Source organism: Perognathus longimembris, chromosome 5 (genome assembly GCF_023159225.1).
Source record: "Perognathus longimembris pacificus isolate PPM17 chromosome 5, ASM2315922v1, whole genome shotgun sequence".
NCBI lineage: Eukaryota > Metazoa > Chordata > Mammalia > Rodentia > Heteromyidae > Perognathus > Perognathus longimembris.
The window spans coordinates 76,679,180-76,696,113 of record NC_063165.1 but is presented as its reverse complement, the minus strand read 5'-3'; the positions used below and the strand labels follow the sequence as shown (position 1 = coordinate 76,696,113).

The window sequence follows — 16,934 nt, the reverse complement described above, 5'->3', positions numbered from 1 at the left end:
TCTACCACTAAGCCACATTCCCAGTCCGCAACTCAGGTTTAATCCTAAAAAACAGCACACACACACAAATTAGACATGTTCTATTAGTTCTATCAAAAGGAGAATTGAGAAGGATGCTGGCCCAGGAAATGCCCTGATCAGGGAGACTCAGGCAACACAAACAAATGAGAAAGGAAAATTTAAAATGTTAACCTGAAAAAAAAATAGGTCTAATACTGTCTTGTCAACCTCGCATTTTGCCCAGTAAATTCATTAAACTGTACGCTTCACTCTTCAAATAAAGAACCTTTTGAAAGGAATCAATATTTTGGAAAGAACTCATATGGTTCTTGTTTCTCATCTGCCCAGTGGTCTAGGGAAGAGTCAGATGTGTTTCTGAGGAGAGGGGGAGAAGCAATCACTGGAACAGCTCAGGTGTGGAGACAAAAGAATGCCAAGGCTGGCCGAGCCAGGAAGCTCCATAGGGCAAGTTTTCTTAGCTTCCCCAATGGTAAGGCACCATGCTGGCTCACCAACCAATTGAAGCCCGTTAGAAGGATTCAGGAAAGTCATTGCAACATTTTGAGAAGCAGGTTCCTTTCCAAAGGTTTTGTGAAAGCACAAGCCCAAACAGTGGACAGCAGGATGAATAATCAGTGATTAGGGCATGCCTGGTGCAGGTAAGTTCTGTGCAGGAAGTAAAAAATCACAGAATGACAGTACTCAGTTTATGTGAGAAAAACCTAATACAAATAAAGCACTCTAAGTCGATTCCGCAAATGCCCATTCACCCATTTCCAAGAATGAGGGGTGTTTCCTGCCAAAAATAAATAGAATATGTATTCTTGAAAGTAAAAAAGAAAAGTTGGTAAAATGTTCATAAATTATGAGCTCCCAACCACATATCTGCAACATTTTTGCTTTCTTCCATGTATTTCTTGTTTCCATTTAAGAGGTTCACTTTCATGATGCCGATGGTAATAATCCTTTAAAGATCTGTCCTTAAAAATGGAAGAAAAAGCAATGAGTAGTTTTATAGTAAAAATTATATTTTCAAAATCATTTGAAAATTTTTATTAAAGTTGTATCAAACTATGTTCAGTTTAACACTGAAAATCTTTATAGAAGGTAGGAATATTCTACATTTTCTTTTAATGTATAATAATGAAATCACTTACTGCGAGGACTTCATATGAAATTCCCTTAAACTTCTCTATGCTAAAACAAGTGTCCAGAATTGTACAGCATACCAACACTCATGACAATTTCAAACTCAATTCATTGTGACTAATTTTGAAAGAAAATATTCAAATCTTATTGGGGTCTCACTAGTATACCAGAATTAGGTAGTTTCAGAGTAAAAGCTACAATGTCACAAAGTTTAAAAAGCAGCATTGTAGCCTGAAGGCACTGAACCTCCAGACATCTTCTTCCCAGAAGTTTACAACAGACTGAAAATAATAGAAAAATAACTCAACACCTTGTGAGTGACAATAGACAAAAACATATCCACTGATATTTTTTGCCCAGAGTGATTAAGGAAAAAATAGGATTCTTTTTGCTTTATTATTTGATGGACTGCTCAGAAAGCTCCCATTAGAAGTTCTTCACACATTACATCAAGTTTTCTTGGTTTTCATCATCATGTGTATATATATATATATACACACAGACACACACACATATACATACACATATATACACACATACATGTAATATATATTATATACACATATAGACACACACATATACACACGCTTCTTTTTTCAAGTAAAGAAATGTTTAACAGATGTAAACTATTTATTGAATATTTGCCACCAAATATTGTTAAATACATTATCTTGCAGCATATCGCTTTCAAGTTAAAATGTCAGAAACAAACACCAATATTTACAATTCTTTTAAGGAATGTTATATAATGACACATTAAGGCGTAAATTCTTTTGGCTTATAATTCTTCAAAGAATGATAATAGCAAAAGTGATGCAAAATCTTCAGTGTGAGATTATGATTAAGCTACATTTTACAAAAATATGGTGGAAGATGGCAATAATCCCATTCAACATCCTGGATTATATCCCTTCAGGAGGGACTGATAATTTATACAGTCAAACTTTAAAATTTACAGATAAAGGCAGTTTAATACTGCCACTGAGAAGTACATCCTTAACATATACAACTTTCAGGCCACAGTTTTGAAGGTCTGAAGTATCAAGTTGGTTTGATGAATTAGTCGGTTGGCACTTATGAAGACATTTATTGCCCTGTTTAAAAAAGAAAAGAGAACAAGCATTACTTTCATTCCAAAAATTCTCTCTTAAAAATATTTATAGTCATGGCATCTGCCAATAACAGCAATGAAATAAACAGTGAAAAACGGATAAAGTATTATTAAGAATTATGAATTTACTTCCAGTTTGGGATTTAATGACCTTAGTCTTTCAAACTACAGTATCTAGGAATTACTGCCCCCTGGTGGTTGTGGCTGGAAATCAGATGCTGGAGGGTTGCTAATGACTGATTACCCTCAACCACCTTACTTTAAGGGCCAAACAAATGACTGAACAAGGAAGATGGTTCAGGTGCGGTCTCCAACTGTGGCTGCACTGAAGTTAAAATGAAACCCGCTATGCCAAAGAGAACAGCTTCAAAGACCTTAACAAAATAAAATCTCTTATGTCCCCAGAAGAGGATGGACATGTGGTCTTAGTGGTGGTTTCACAGAAAACCTTTAAGTATCATTCTCTGTCTCAAGATCCATACAAAAATGGTATGAGAAACACGAAGCTCCTTACTTCAAGTCTGATTCTTCTCAAACTATCTTATCTTACCTCCTTTAAAAAATAAAAAGAGCCATTTATAAAATAATTCAATAATTAATATTCTTTAAAAATAATTATGTGATTTCCTACTGGGACCTGACAAATTATGAAACATACTCCAGGGGTCTGTTTGAGTTTCTCAGTGCTGTAGCTACATCTGGGTCTTCAATCTTGACAGTCCTAAGGAAAGGGACTGGGAGTGATTTAGTTGAATCACTGTGACGTCATCAGGTCCCCATCACAAGATCTGACTCTATGAAATGTTTTCTACTTTTAGTAAACAGACAAAAAATGCCTAGCACATTATTTAAACCCAAGACCATGGAAAATAAAGAAGCCATCAAATGAGAAGAACTAGCAGCAGGGAGCCTGAATAATTCATATGTGTAGCAAGCAATTTTGGATTATGGAGATTCTAAATTAATTTCTACTTTTCAGTGTGCTTATTCCAATAATTTTAATTAATTAGAATCAGATATAATGATAACATCATGCAAATTATACATTTAATGTGTGTGGTTATTCAGGCTTAGTGCTGGATGATAAAGAGCTTTCTTTCTCAGAACACCCCTGCTGCCTATTTCCCCTAGATGCCAGCAACGCTAGAAACAACGGAAGCCTGTAAGCAGAATTCAGGATCTTTAATTCATAATTTAAATTCAAATATATTAACCCGAATGAACTATTCAAATTGTGAAAATTATAATTCTCAGGTGTTCTTTAATGCTTTTTTTAATAATACCACTATAATATTGTATTGGTGGTGAATGTAATATTCTGTTGGTGTGATGTACAGAAATACCTTAAAACTTGAAAACAGGAGGCACAGATAGAAGAATCACTGTTCAAGACAGCCCTGGGCAAAAAGAGAGACCCTATCTGAAAAAAGGGGCTGGGGCCACGGTTCAAGAAGAGGAGCACTTGTTAGGGAGCACAAGGCCCTCACTTCAAGCCCAGACACTGCCAAAAAAACAGATTCTGATCTTAACCACTTAAAAATGGCCTAGAAATGTTTATGAGACATTAATGCAGAAGACAGAACCCCTGCATCAGTTGATATGCAAGCATGAGCATGTAAGAACATGTGAAATGTCTAGGTTTTCTATAGTGCTCTACAAGCAGCTGTATGTAAACTTGATGTCCAATTTTCCTATTTAGTCTATTTCATAAAGTGACACTAGGAAAGCTTATTACAGCCTCTCTGCCTCCCTCTTAGGTAGTCAGAGGCCCTGCATATGTCTGCCACAAGAGGCCCTGGCTCCTCGCCAGGCCAGTGGAGCCCTGGCAGTGGGCTTTTTACCCACTGGCCCCGGCGACTCCAGCACTGAAGATGGAGAAGTGCTTTTGCCTCCATGCGCGGTCTCCCCACACCTCCAGCTGATTTCCCATGGAGACATCTTACAAATTCTTGGCACACATCACAGGTGAAACCACGGGCTAGAGGTGGAAAGCTGTTTTAGCAGTGGGTCCTAATCAGTAAAGGAAGGAAAATGCTTTTATATTTCCAAGTGGCTAAAAAGATAAACAAAAGAAAGATACTATAATGTGACAGGAGGAAATGGTATAGAATTCAAACCTCAGCTTCCTGAACATAGCCACGCCCAGGAGTTTCTGTACTTTCTGTGGAAATCCCACAGAGGATGGAGGGCGGGCAGCCGCTACAGGCCACCTGAATCTAACACTGTCACCATCTGGCCCTTGCACCGAGCCCCGACAACTGCCTGGACTGCAGCTGCCGCTGGAGGAGGAACCACTCAGGCCCTGCCTGCGGCCGGCCTTCGGGCCAGGGGCCTTGGGCTTCAGCACAACAGGAAGGGGAGAAAGCCAGGCTCTCAAGACCATGTCACAGCTACATTCTCCATTTAATTTTAAAATAAAGACTAACAACAGTACTTACTTGCCATCTTTAAAATATGTTTTCAGGGTATCACTGAAACTTTTGGAGTACTTTACAAATTCTTTCTTTTGGTGTTCGAGTGCCTATATTTACAAAAGAAAATTTAAAAAGAACTAAGAAATAATATAAAAGACAAAGTCAAAGACCGCAAAGTACACAGAAAGGACTTGAAATGATGGGTATTTTTAGGAGTTGTCTATCTAAATACATACAACATCATATTTATATTCGAGGACAGGCCTGATGATTAATGACACAATTTCCCATGGTCAATCTACTGTTTTCAAGGAGTGGCAACTAGCAAAGCTTCTGCTATACTTACCCTGCGGTTCTGGTATTGGTATTTCTTAAAGACATTATTCACTGTATCAAGTAGTTCTTTTATTGCACTAGCTATGTCCCTGTTGGAAAAGGAAAAAAAACAATCACTGAAATCAAGTATTCTTGAAAGTGGGTGTAAGTACATATTTGTATGTGTAATTACATTGTTGTTTTTTATAACATGGATTGAAGGTAGGGCTTTACATTTACTATGTGATGAGAGTAAATGCTAGTTCAAGTTGCCATTTGAGCTACATCACCACCTATTTTTTGCTCTTGTTATCTCTTGTTTTTGCTTATCCTGGCCTAAACTGAAATCCTCTTGTTGCCACCTCCTGGATAGCTGGGCTGGTAAGTGTGTACCAGCTCAGTTTATTTGCTGAGATGGGGTCTCAATTTCTTTTGCCCATACCGACTGCCACTGCAGTCCTCTCAATCTCTGCCTCCAGAGTAGCTGGCATTACAACCATAGGCCATTAGCTCAGCTTATAGTGTGCTGTGGATTAAAAGAAAGCATAAGAAAAAATGTTCAACACCAGCCCAAAATTGGTGACCAGTACTCAAAATTCTAGCTTATAATCCTAGCTACTTGGGAGGCATAGCTGAGAAGAGGGCAGTTCAAGACCAGCAGGCACTCCATGTCAACCAATAGCTGCGCACAGTGATAGATAACTGTCACCCAGCTATAAAGGAAGCTAACATTGGAGGCTAAAGTTGGGATGCTGAAATACGTGAGGACCACAATTTCCAGGTCAGGCTGCAATTTGCAAGACTGTCCATGAGAACTCATCTCAACACAAAAGGTTGGGTCTGGTGGCATGCATCTGTTGTGCAGTTATAGCAGAAAATGTAAGACAATCAAGATCCAGATCATAAGTGAGACCCTAATCTCAAAACAACCAGAGGAAAAGGGCTAGAGGTACGTCTCAAGTGGCAGAGCATCTCTATAGCAAGTACAAGGACTTGAGTTTAAAACACAACAGAGCTAAATGTAAAAACTGCTCAATAGTAATCACAAATTACCAGGGAATTGAAAATAAAAGCCACAATAATCACCTCAACCCAGTAAGAACAATGATTATCAAAATGAGTAAAGACAACATGTGCTGGCAAGGTTATAGAAACAAGAAACTCTCACATGTTGTGGATGGGAATGTATGTTACTACAGCCATTTTGGGAAACAATATAGAGATTTCTTAACAATAAAAATTCAACTATTCCCTACAGCCAAGGAACAGATACCCCAAGTATCCATTACTGATGGCTATATAATATTATAACTATATAAAATATAATTAACTGATGTGGTTTCTACAACTAATAGAGTAGTATTCAGCCATAAGAAGTAAGAAAACATTGATCTAAAAAAGTTCCAAGTAGAGTTGACTGTGATTAGCAGAAAATGGAAACAGGGAGAGGTTGGTCAGTGGCTGTGAAATTACAGTTAGATAGGAACAATCCATTCTGGAGTAATATGGCAATGTCTCTATCTACTGCTGTCTATTGTGATGATAGTACACAGTGTCTAGAGTGACTAGAGATAACAATTATGAGGCACGCACTCTACCACTAGGCCACATTCCCAAGGAACATTTTTTTTTTTGGCCACATTTCAAAAAGAAAAAGATTTTGAAAGTTTCTACTGCAAAAAAGAAAAAATGTGTGAGGAGATCAATGTGTCTAAACAGCAACGGATGCACATGTGTAGAGGCATCACATGGCCAGTACCTCATCAGAATGTACTTACATGGTTTTGTGCGTTGAAAAGATGAGAATCTATCTATGTCTAGTTTTAAAAGTGGGAAAGCAAGAAACAAGCAAACAAAATCTCTCCCCAGGGGGCTGGGAATATGGCCTAGTGGTAAAGTGCTGGTCTTATATACATGAAGCCCAGGGTTCGATTCCTCAGCACCACATATATAGAAAAGGCCGGAAGTGGAGCTGTGGCTCAAGTGGCAGAGTGCTACTAGCCTTGAGCACAAAGAAGCCAGGGACAGTGCTCGGGCCCTGAGCCCAAGCCCAGGACTGGCAAAAAAATAAAAAATAAAATAAAATAAAAAAATCTCTCCCCAGATAATTGTGCTGACAACGACATTTAAAAAAAATCACAGCTGCCTGGCACCCAAGAGGCAGAGCTGGCATCGTTACCCACGGCAACTATTTGTCCTTAAGCTTGGTCTTTTTTGGACAACAGGCAAAATGCTGCTAATGGCATACCAAATTGTTTTTTAAAATGTTTGCTAAATACAATCTGAATAATGTCAAATGTTATCATATTTGAGAAGCATCTCTTGTAACACCAAGATTTGCAATAGATTAATCTAAATTGCATTAACAATTACCTAAGAATCTGTTCCCTTTAAGCGAAAAAAACCAATTCGAAAAATACATCAGACAATTAACCCGGAAAACAGCTGGGTTAAAATGACTATCATGTAATCGCGTTTGAAGCAGATAGTTTCTGTGAACAGTTAGCATGAGCAGAATAAGAAGGAATTATGCACTGTGTAATGAAGTGACTTTTGAGGAAATTCTGTGAGAATGAAATGAAATGATAAATGTGTTAAATGTTAAACCCTTCTCAAAAACTAGCATGGAGAGGTAGACCTGTCTATTTGCATAATCTATGTTTACACAAATATTAAAGGAATACCTGTACTGTATGCTCAGTGTGGTCTAGACTAGATAGCCTTGGAAAGAAAGGCTATTCTCAAGTCCTCCTGAAATTCCTGGCTGAAAACAAACCCACTGATTATTTTAGCCTAAGAACATAACAAATGTGCATTCACTTGTTTCAGATACACTCTTGGAAGCAGAATTGAAACACCAGTGCTCTCACCAGAAAGGCTGTCTAGACCTCTGTCTAGCATGGTGAATGTAGCTCTGGTGCACACCCTCCTAGTGACTACAGAGCCTCTCCCCTCAGGGGCTCCCTAGGGAGAAAGCATGTCAGGCTAACAGGAAGAGGCCTCCCAACCACATTTCTACCCAGGCTCCACCATTACTGTTAGACTGATTGAATAAATTCTACTTCAGTGATCAGAAGCCAAACCTGCTGGAAATATTTTTTTTCTTTCTTTTTTTTGTTGGTCATGGGGCTTGAACTCAGGGATGTCCCTGAGCTTTTTTGTTCAAGGCTAGTGCTCTACCACTCTGAGCCACAGCACCATTTCCAGTTTTCTGGACTTTCCTGCCCAGGCTGGTTTGGAAGAGTGGCCCTCAGATCTAAGCTTCCTGAGTAGCTAGGATTACAGGTATGAGCCACTGGCACCCAACTCAAAAATACTATTTCATACTATTTTAAATGTCAAATCTTAATATAGATATCAGTTGTACACATTAATTTAACTATATCAAATTAAAAGTTAAACTCCATCAACAAGTAATGGTCTTTCCTTTCCATGTAAGTTAAGAAGTTTTAGTTTCAGTCTCTTTCTCCTCAAAATAGGTGCCCAAACTAGCTAAATTTTTTTTTCCTTGGGGCTTGAACTCAGGGCCTGAGCACTGTCCTTGGATTCTTTTGGCTGAAGGCTAGCAGTCTACCACTTGAGCCACAGCGCCATTTCTGGCTTTTTCTGTACATGTGGTACTGAGGAATTGAACCCAGGGCTTCACGTGCACTAGAGGGGCACTCTACCACTAGGCCACATTCCCAGCACTCAGCTAAAACATTTTAAAATGTGAATTACAAAAGATGAAAATTAGTATTTATCCCAAATGAGCACCTTACATCCTTAAAAGTTAACACATATAATTATGAAGCCCACTCCCAAAGATGTGTGCTAATCTCTCCTTATTTGCAATTTCTCACTATGGTTTCACCAAAACATTGCACTGACTAGGGACATTGTAGTCATTCCTGGCTTGTCTTGTTTCCAAGCCACTGAGACAGAGATCAGATTCTAGTGTTAACATGCTTATCTCCTAACTATGTTTGGATTTTCTCATACCTCTACATATCCTTTGTTCCCCTGGGCACTGAGGAGGGTATGCCCAGGTCTGAGGAACTGCTCCAGAACAATCCATGCAGTAGCTCATCAGCCAGCCTCCTAGCCCCATACAACTGAGTATTGTTTATGTGTATTCTAAAAGAAGGAGTTTAGAGACTCCATTCTGTCATTATTAGAAAATACTATTGGCCTCTATGAATACATCACTCATCTAATTAAAATATTCTAAAAAATAATATTGCATTCTGAAGCCATTACATTAATAAAAAATAGAGCATTCAAAACTTTACTTCAAATCAATAATTTAACTTAACATTAATGTCATACCAAATTAGAAATGTATAGGATGAATGGTTCCTTTGAAGTGATTTTAAAAGAGCCAAAACAAAGTCAAACAAAAATGTCACCTACTTGATTGTCTGCAGAAACCTCACTCTGTCATTGATCTCATCTGGGATCTTACTGAGAATCTGTTTAAGTGCTCGTGCCTTTTCGTTTAGGTCCTGGAATTCTGGCTCGGGTCGTTCAATCATATACTCTGGTAATAAAACAAATGCAGAATGAAAAACATGCAACTCCCTGTAAGTCCAAAAATTTGTTATTTTAATAGTTCCCAATGCTGTCGAAAGGGGATAGGGGAGGGAGAAGACCAGACCATTAGAAAAGATGAGACTGAGGAGAATTCTATGAAGTTCAACTTAATCCAGAGTAATATTAGAGCTCTCTCCAGGTAAAATACCAGAGGATAAAAGGCTACACGGTTTCAAGGAGGAATGAGTGGAAAGTAAGTTAATTAAAAAGGAGGTGGCATAATCAAGTTCACCAGTCCTCTGAAGCCACACTACACAGGAGAACCTTAACAGTAAACTTTAAAAACTTTCATACTATCATTTAATTCTTACAAACCTTATTATTATTCATCCTTATTGTTTAATTAATAAATCTTAATAAACAGTAAAAAAGCAACAAGAATCTGTCAATAGGAAAAGTGTTTAACAACTCAACACACCCGTATTGAATATGTCATGGTTTCCTATATTAAAACCCTAATAATCCAGTAACAGGTTCAGCACCACCACAAATTCAAAACAAGGGTTGGGATCAATAAGGGAAGCTCAAGCAGACCTGGTAGAGACAGTCAGCGTTCCCCATGCTCACTGCAGACCCGCAGGCCCTGCAGCTTCAACAATTCTATGTTATAAAAGCCAAGGAGAACTTCCTTGGAAGTCATGGGATGAAATGAACCATCCATGCTTAACAAATAAGAAATTAGCCATATATATATATATATGTATTTTTTTTCCTGATTACCAGGACAATGGCTACTAAGTTTCACTGAGATACATTTCTAAAAAAATTTTTATTATAAAGAGAGAAGGGAAAGAGGGAAAGTCGTAAAAGAATGGTTATTATGTAGCCCAAAACACATTTAAAACAAGGTATAAGAACTTCCACAAATCTTTTATCTTAGTGAAATCGAAACATGGCATGCATTTATTAATGAGAAAAATTCAAGCATATGGCATCAGCAAACATTTGGCATAATTAAGTCTGACAAAAATATAAACAAGTTCTTCACTATTTTGTACAGATTATTTCTACTATCTCCATGCTAAGAGTGGAGAAGAGGGAAGGGAGGTGGGAAGGGGAGAATGAAAACCTCCAAGTGACAAGGACTGAAGGAGTGCTTCTAGCAACTAAACCCAGCTCTTCTTTCTGATACCTTCTACATCATCAGCAGCCATTCGAAGAAGGGACTCCGTGAAGTTAACTTCTACACTTTTTTTCTCTAAAATTTTCATAATGATATCTTGTGTAAGACCTGGATTTTCTTTTTCAGCCTATAAGAAAAAGAATGCGAGATCTGAAATACAGAAATAGATCAGCATTTTGAAGTCAACAATTACTTGTTAGAGACTTACTGAATGTCCGAGATGGATCACTCACTAGGACAGAACTCTTTGAGAAAGCAAGGTGTCATTCACCATGTTAGAGCTTCTGCATGATTAGCTTTGCATTGTGGTCCTCAGTTTGTCATGTGACCATAAAACACCTGAAATATTTCCTACTTCATAACCGTTTCTTACCATCAAAGCAATGAAAACTTCTGACATATATGTATATTGTACATATGCATACACACATACTTTGTACTTTTATTCTTTTTCACTAATTAAATCCACTAGTTAATTTTAACATTTCAACTCAATTATCAAGTAATAATTGATTCTGCCAGGGTTTTACAAATTTACTGCACATAAATTAACAAAAAGCCAGGGAAACCCAAAATAAAACACCAGGATATCGCTCACAGATTTTGTGAAGGCTATACAACCCCTTAACTACTTTCTTGTAGAATGATTTTCATTTCCCATTTTTTTTTGTTTTTTTGTGGCAAGAATGCTGCCTTCATTAGTTTCAGAACATCACTGGTCCTTTTATACCCCAAAGCTTGTTTCACTAATGAACTTGGCACTGGTTTGCGCAATGTGGACTTTTCAGGGCATTAAATGTACCTACATCAAGACTGAAGAATTTGGAGTGCATGAAAGTTGATTTTTGATTTCACTTTTCTCCAAGAATTTTAAACTAAAAGGTGATCACATTCAAAGTTTGCTTTCTTTTCTTTTGCCTTAACATTAACAAGCAATCAGAAATATGCTTTATGATTTCCCCATCCATGTGTGGCAAGCAAACTTAGCCTCTGCCTTTTCAATCCCTCTCTGTCACCAAAGCTGAAGCTTGTATTTTTTTTCTCTACTCTCTTTCCATTTTACTTCTTATTTCTTATTAGCTCTCAAGTTTCAAAAAACAGACTGTGGAATACAATGGTAAAGGAAAACATTCATTGTATCTCAGTCCTGGGATCATTTTAACTCTTGTCAAATGGTGCTCACAGGAAGAAAGTATTTTGATATGTGATTAATTATACTGTACTCCATTTCTCATACTACGGATATAATTAAAATAGAATTTAGTTGTAAAATTTATCTCAAAAGAAAAATTGCCCAAATCTGGCTTAATTTGATGTTTATTAATCTCACTAATGCAGTATTTGGTTTACAGTGGTTTATATCTTCCTTCTTCAAGAAGCATTTTATCTGCTGACATAATTATCCTGAAGGCATGGGTACTCTCACTCAGGTGTTCTCAGGAAATGTCAAGAGTTACACCTCTAAATAAGGTGCTGCAAGTGTCAAACGCTCTAAGTCTACACACAAAGTTTTCAATACTAACACTGGGGACTCAAATGCACTGTATTCTCACACAGGTCCCTAACTTTCTCAAATCACAGTGTCAAAAAAAAAAAAAAAACAAGGGGCTGGGGATATAGCCTAGCGGCAAGAGTGCCTGCCTCGGATACACGAGGCCCTAGGTTCGATTCCCCAGCACCACATATACAGAAAACGGCCAGAAGCGGCGCTGTGGCTCAAGTGGCAGAGTGCTAGCCTTGAGCGGGAAGAAGCCAGGGACAGTGCTCAGGCCCTGAGTCCAAGGCCCAGGACTGGCAAAAAAAAAAAAAAACACCCAAAACCTAACACTGCTACTAATTAAGCAGTTAATTAGAATGCTCTTACAACTTGAAAATCTTAAAACAATACTGCACATGTAAGGAAGAAAATACTTCATTTTTATTATTATTATTGGTGCAAGTACTAGGGCTTAAACTCAGTACTGGCGCTTGAGTGCTGTTCCTTAGCTTTTCAGCTCAAGGGTGATACTCTACCACTAGAGAGCCCACAGCTCTACTTCCACAGTTTAACTGGAACTAAAATTCTCACTGCCGGGCTGGCATCAAACTGCGATCCTCAGATCTCAGCCTCCTGAGTGGCTAGGTTTACAGGTGTGAGCCATCAGTGCCCGACAGTGTTTTATTCCTAACAGAAAGTATTTATGAAGGGGATGTTTCTACCCTGGGTGCAATGGACTTCTTAAAGGATGGATTATTAGACTTGCCCCCTCGCTTTCTCTTGCATAGTGACTTTCTTGCTTATCATAACACAGACCAACTGCCCACTTCAGAAGGATGTGACCTCACTCAGAGGAATGCAGACTAAGCTAGTATGTTGAAACTGCAAATAGTACTCCAGAACAAGTTCACATAGCATCAAGCAGAAATTGAATATGACTGTTTGCAGTGCTGAAAATTGGTAAAGTATTTCATGGCACCCCTCTGGGTGGGCTGGGGGGCTTCAGGGTGACAGTGCACATTGTCTGGGAACAGTAGTCTGGCTAACATCTTGTTGAACTGTTTGTTTTAATAGCCTAAATGCATTCAGTGCCACTGACGGACAAGTAGGTCTCCTCTTAATCCAGGGGCTCCATGTATACCCAGATTTTCTCTCAGATGTTAACCCTGAGCTCTGTGGGCACTTAGTATTTATAAATCTAGAATGAAAAAAAATTTTATTCCAAAGAGTAAAGTCATAAGCTTCTGTGGATCAGTCCCTTTCAACCCGGGAGGTAGAAGTGTCCAGAGACAGCAGGGTTACAGGTAATCATGTTGAGTTATATATGAACAGACAACATTCAATAGCTTTCTTTCTTGGAGAGAGGAATGCTATTATAATCCCCCTTTGCTCCAAATAAAAATAGTTAATAAAGTTTGATGGAAGTCACTGTTATGACCTGCTTATTGCAAACACAGATCTAAAATATTGGGTAAATGTTTTTCATCTTTTTTGCAGAAAAAAAAAAAAACCTTTTCTCAGAAGAATCTTCATCTGTTTAATAGATGCATATTCCCTCCTTTAATTTCATTTGAAATTTAATAAACCAAACATAATTAAAAATAAATCAATGCAATATTGTCTAATTTGTTTTCCCTCAGAGTGTCACTGCTTTCAATTAAGAATCAATGTGGTAGAGTAATAGTGGCTCATGACTGTTATCCTAGCTACTCGGGAGGCTGAGACCTCAGGGTTGCGGTTCAAAGCCAACCCAGAATGTCTGTGAGACAGTCTCCAATGAAAGAGCAAAAACAGTTGAACTGCAGGTATGGTTTCACTAGTAGAGTTGCCAGTCATGAGTGGAAGAGCTGACTTCAAGCTCAACAGGAAATGCACACAGAATCAATGCTGTGAGCTGAGGGCAGTAGTGCACACCTGTAGTTCTGGTTACTTGGAAGGCTAAGGCAGAAAGAATGTTTGAACCCAGGAGTCAAAGATTAACCCTAAGCAAATAAGTCAAAATCACCTACAAAAAACAAATACAGAAGAAATAAAAGCAGTACTGAGAATAATAAACCAAAATAAACTAAGTATTAAACTCTTATCTACTATAGTAAAATTAACTGCACTCTATGGTAGTTATCAGTGTGCCATGTTATGAGAAAACTCGTGAAATTCATTATTTTCCCTATTTTCTGAATGTCACTAAAGATAATCATGTACTAAAAGTTAAATGGAATTTATTTCCCATTAAACATTCAAATATTTTATCTGAAACACTAAGTTGTGGGAACTAATATACAAATAATTAAAAATTCATTTGGGGTTACCTTGATACATAGTTGGAGGTGGAAAGGAAGATAAATATGCAAACAATATGCACATTAAATCTAAAGTACAGCTATCTAAAATGAAGCAGCAAAAGCTACTTTTCTAGGAGCCACATTGAAATTATTTCATCAGTACATCAAAAGTGCATCATATCAACATGTAATCAATATGTAATATTGAGATATATTACATTTTTGTCACCAAAATGTGTGCATCTTATATTTGTATGTGTATCTGATATTTGAATACATCTGGATTTGAAAAAATAATGTATTTTTGTGCTTGACAAGAAACATGTGGATAATAATAATAAATAGTTTGGGCCTGAAGCCAAAGAAGAGAGAGAAAGAGAGAGAGAGAAAGAGAGAGAGAGAGAGAGAGAGAGAGAGAGAGAGAGAGAGAGAGAGAGCACATGTGTATGAACACTGGGCTTAAACTCAGGGCACGGACAATGTTCTTTTGCTTTTTTGCTTAAGGCTGGTGGTCTACCATTTGAGTCACAGCTCCACTTCCAGCTATTTGTTGATTAGAGAGATAAGAGTCTCAGGGACTTTTCTGCTTATTTGGTTACAAATTGTGATCCTCAGATCTCAGCTACCTGAGCAGCTAAGGATTACAGGTAAGAACCACTAATATCCAGATTGTGATTCATTTTGAATGGCTTAATTATATATTCTCAAAATAATCTTTTTTGTATCATGAGTTACTTATTATGTTCAATAATTAAACAAGGTGAAGGGTACCCATTCATTGTAACTGAACAAATCAAACAATAGAAAAAAACAACTGAAAAATATACTCTAAAGCGAACAAAGTAAACCATCTTAAAAAGTCACTATCAAAAGCACAGGCATGAGAAGATGGTGCAACTAACCTTTTGAAGGATTTGTAACTTTATAGAACACACAACAGAACTAAAACACCACAGTTTTCCCTAAAAGAATATCACTTGTCCACTAGGACTAGTTTACATACGACACACACCTTAATCCTAATAAATTATTTGTACCTCACCTTAATGAAAGCGGCTCTCAGTGTCTGAGCTGCAGACAGATTTACTCGTTCTAGCTGCAATAAAAATGTAAAATCATTATTGATACCAGTTTTCTCATGTTAAATAAAAAGCACACTTCTGACATTTCATTTTATAATTATCTGATATATCCATCATTCATTTAGTAAAAATAATTTCTAAGGCAAGTCATCATAATTCTTTATATACACTATCTATAACTTTCAATGGAAATCCTAGCAAATACCATTTGGGTCTCTATGACTTTTTTTCCTTTTTGTTTTTTCTGGTCCAGGGCCTGACCTCAGGGCCTAGGTGCTATCCATGAAAGCTAGGGCTTTACCATCTGAGCCACAGTGCAGCTTCCAGGTTTTTTGAGTAGTTTATTGGAGTTAAGAGTCTCACAGGGACTTTTCTGCCTGAGCTGGCTTGACCGGTAATCCTCAGATCTCAGCTTCCTGAGTAGCTAGGATTACAGGCTTGAGTCATCCACGCCCAGCTCCTAATGACTTTTTAAAAAAATAAAATGTACTCTATTTTAAAACTAAATTTGTGAAACAAGTAGAATACAAATCAACAGTACAAAAATAAACATTTATGTGAAGTACTTAGAAACTTGAAACTTCAGGGTAAACTCTGGGGGCCTCCAGGCAAATACATCACACATATATATGTCTGATAAATACAAAAGAACCAAGACAAGGAAACTTGTTCAGAACCTTTCCTATCTTACTTTAATTCTTTTCAGGCCCTTGACCCAGAATTAAACTGAGAAAGATCTACTTCATCTATTAGTGCGTTGCACTAATAAATAGATGCACTAATTTGATGTTGGACCATCAGGAGTTCAGAGATGCTCTGTATCTTCCATTACAACAACATTTAAAAATGACCATTTAAAATAGTAAGACAAATGTTCAATTCAAATGCTTTCAATTTTTATATCAAATGTGAGGTGTATAATTTCAAAAGATACACATTCATTTATATTTCATATAGTTCAGTTTTCAGTGAACCTTACTGGGCACATAATTTTACACACAAAAAAATATCTCTACTTGTTCAAGAGTTAACTGTCAAGCTTAAAGTAGGTAGCAAGGTTCACTGAAATTTATATTTCTTTACTTCCTAGGGACTAAACCAGTTGGCTCAATAACCTCAACTAAATATATATGTAGGACAGTATTAGATGTTGGAAACCTTTATAGATTTTCATGTAAATCAGTATTTCTGAAAAAAAATCGTTGTGCTTTATAAACAACATATTTCTACACACACACACACACACACACACACACACACACACACACACCTAGAAGATCTCCAATACTTCAATTTTATAAGCAAGATAGAAATACCAATCTCCTTCAAAACAGTAAACCATTTAGCTTAGCTTAATTAGGCTTTCACAAATCTGCAAAATGTAACATTGGCTGAGTAAGCAAAAGAGA

At 37.4% G+C, this 16,934-nt stretch overlaps 1 protein-coding gene and 1 long non-coding RNA gene across 2 annotated transcripts in view; one reads left to right on the top strand and one right to left on the bottom strand.

Moving 5' to 3' along the window:
• Nucleotides 1-1,037: 1,037 nt before the first annotated feature.
• The window catches only part of Pdcd10 (programmed cell death 10), a 41,017-nt gene continuing 25,120 nt past the window's right edge, over nucleotides 1,038-16,934 (bottom strand). The window contains exons 3-8 of the mRNA XM_048347173.1: nucleotides 15,486-15,539; nucleotides 10,694-10,811; nucleotides 9,382-9,508; nucleotides 5,021-5,099; nucleotides 4,699-4,781; nucleotides 1,038-2,243 (exon numbers count right to left, since the gene is read on the bottom strand). Coding sequence (XP_048203130.1) covers nucleotides 2,162-2,243; nucleotides 4,699-4,781; nucleotides 5,021-5,099; nucleotides 9,382-9,508; nucleotides 10,694-10,811; nucleotides 15,486-15,539 — 543 coding nt within the window. The 3' untranslated portion in view covers nucleotides 1,038-2,161. The remainder of the gene's footprint in view (nucleotides 2,244-4,698; nucleotides 4,782-5,020; nucleotides 5,100-9,381; nucleotides 9,509-10,693; nucleotides 10,812-15,485; nucleotides 15,540-16,934) is intronic.
• LOC125352007 lies at nucleotides 5,055-9,158 on the top strand. The gene is made up of 3 exons (XR_007211079.1): nucleotides 5,055-5,188; nucleotides 6,811-6,818; nucleotides 9,147-9,158. It is a non-coding gene; the product is annotated as an uncharacterized LOC125352007 (long non-coding RNA).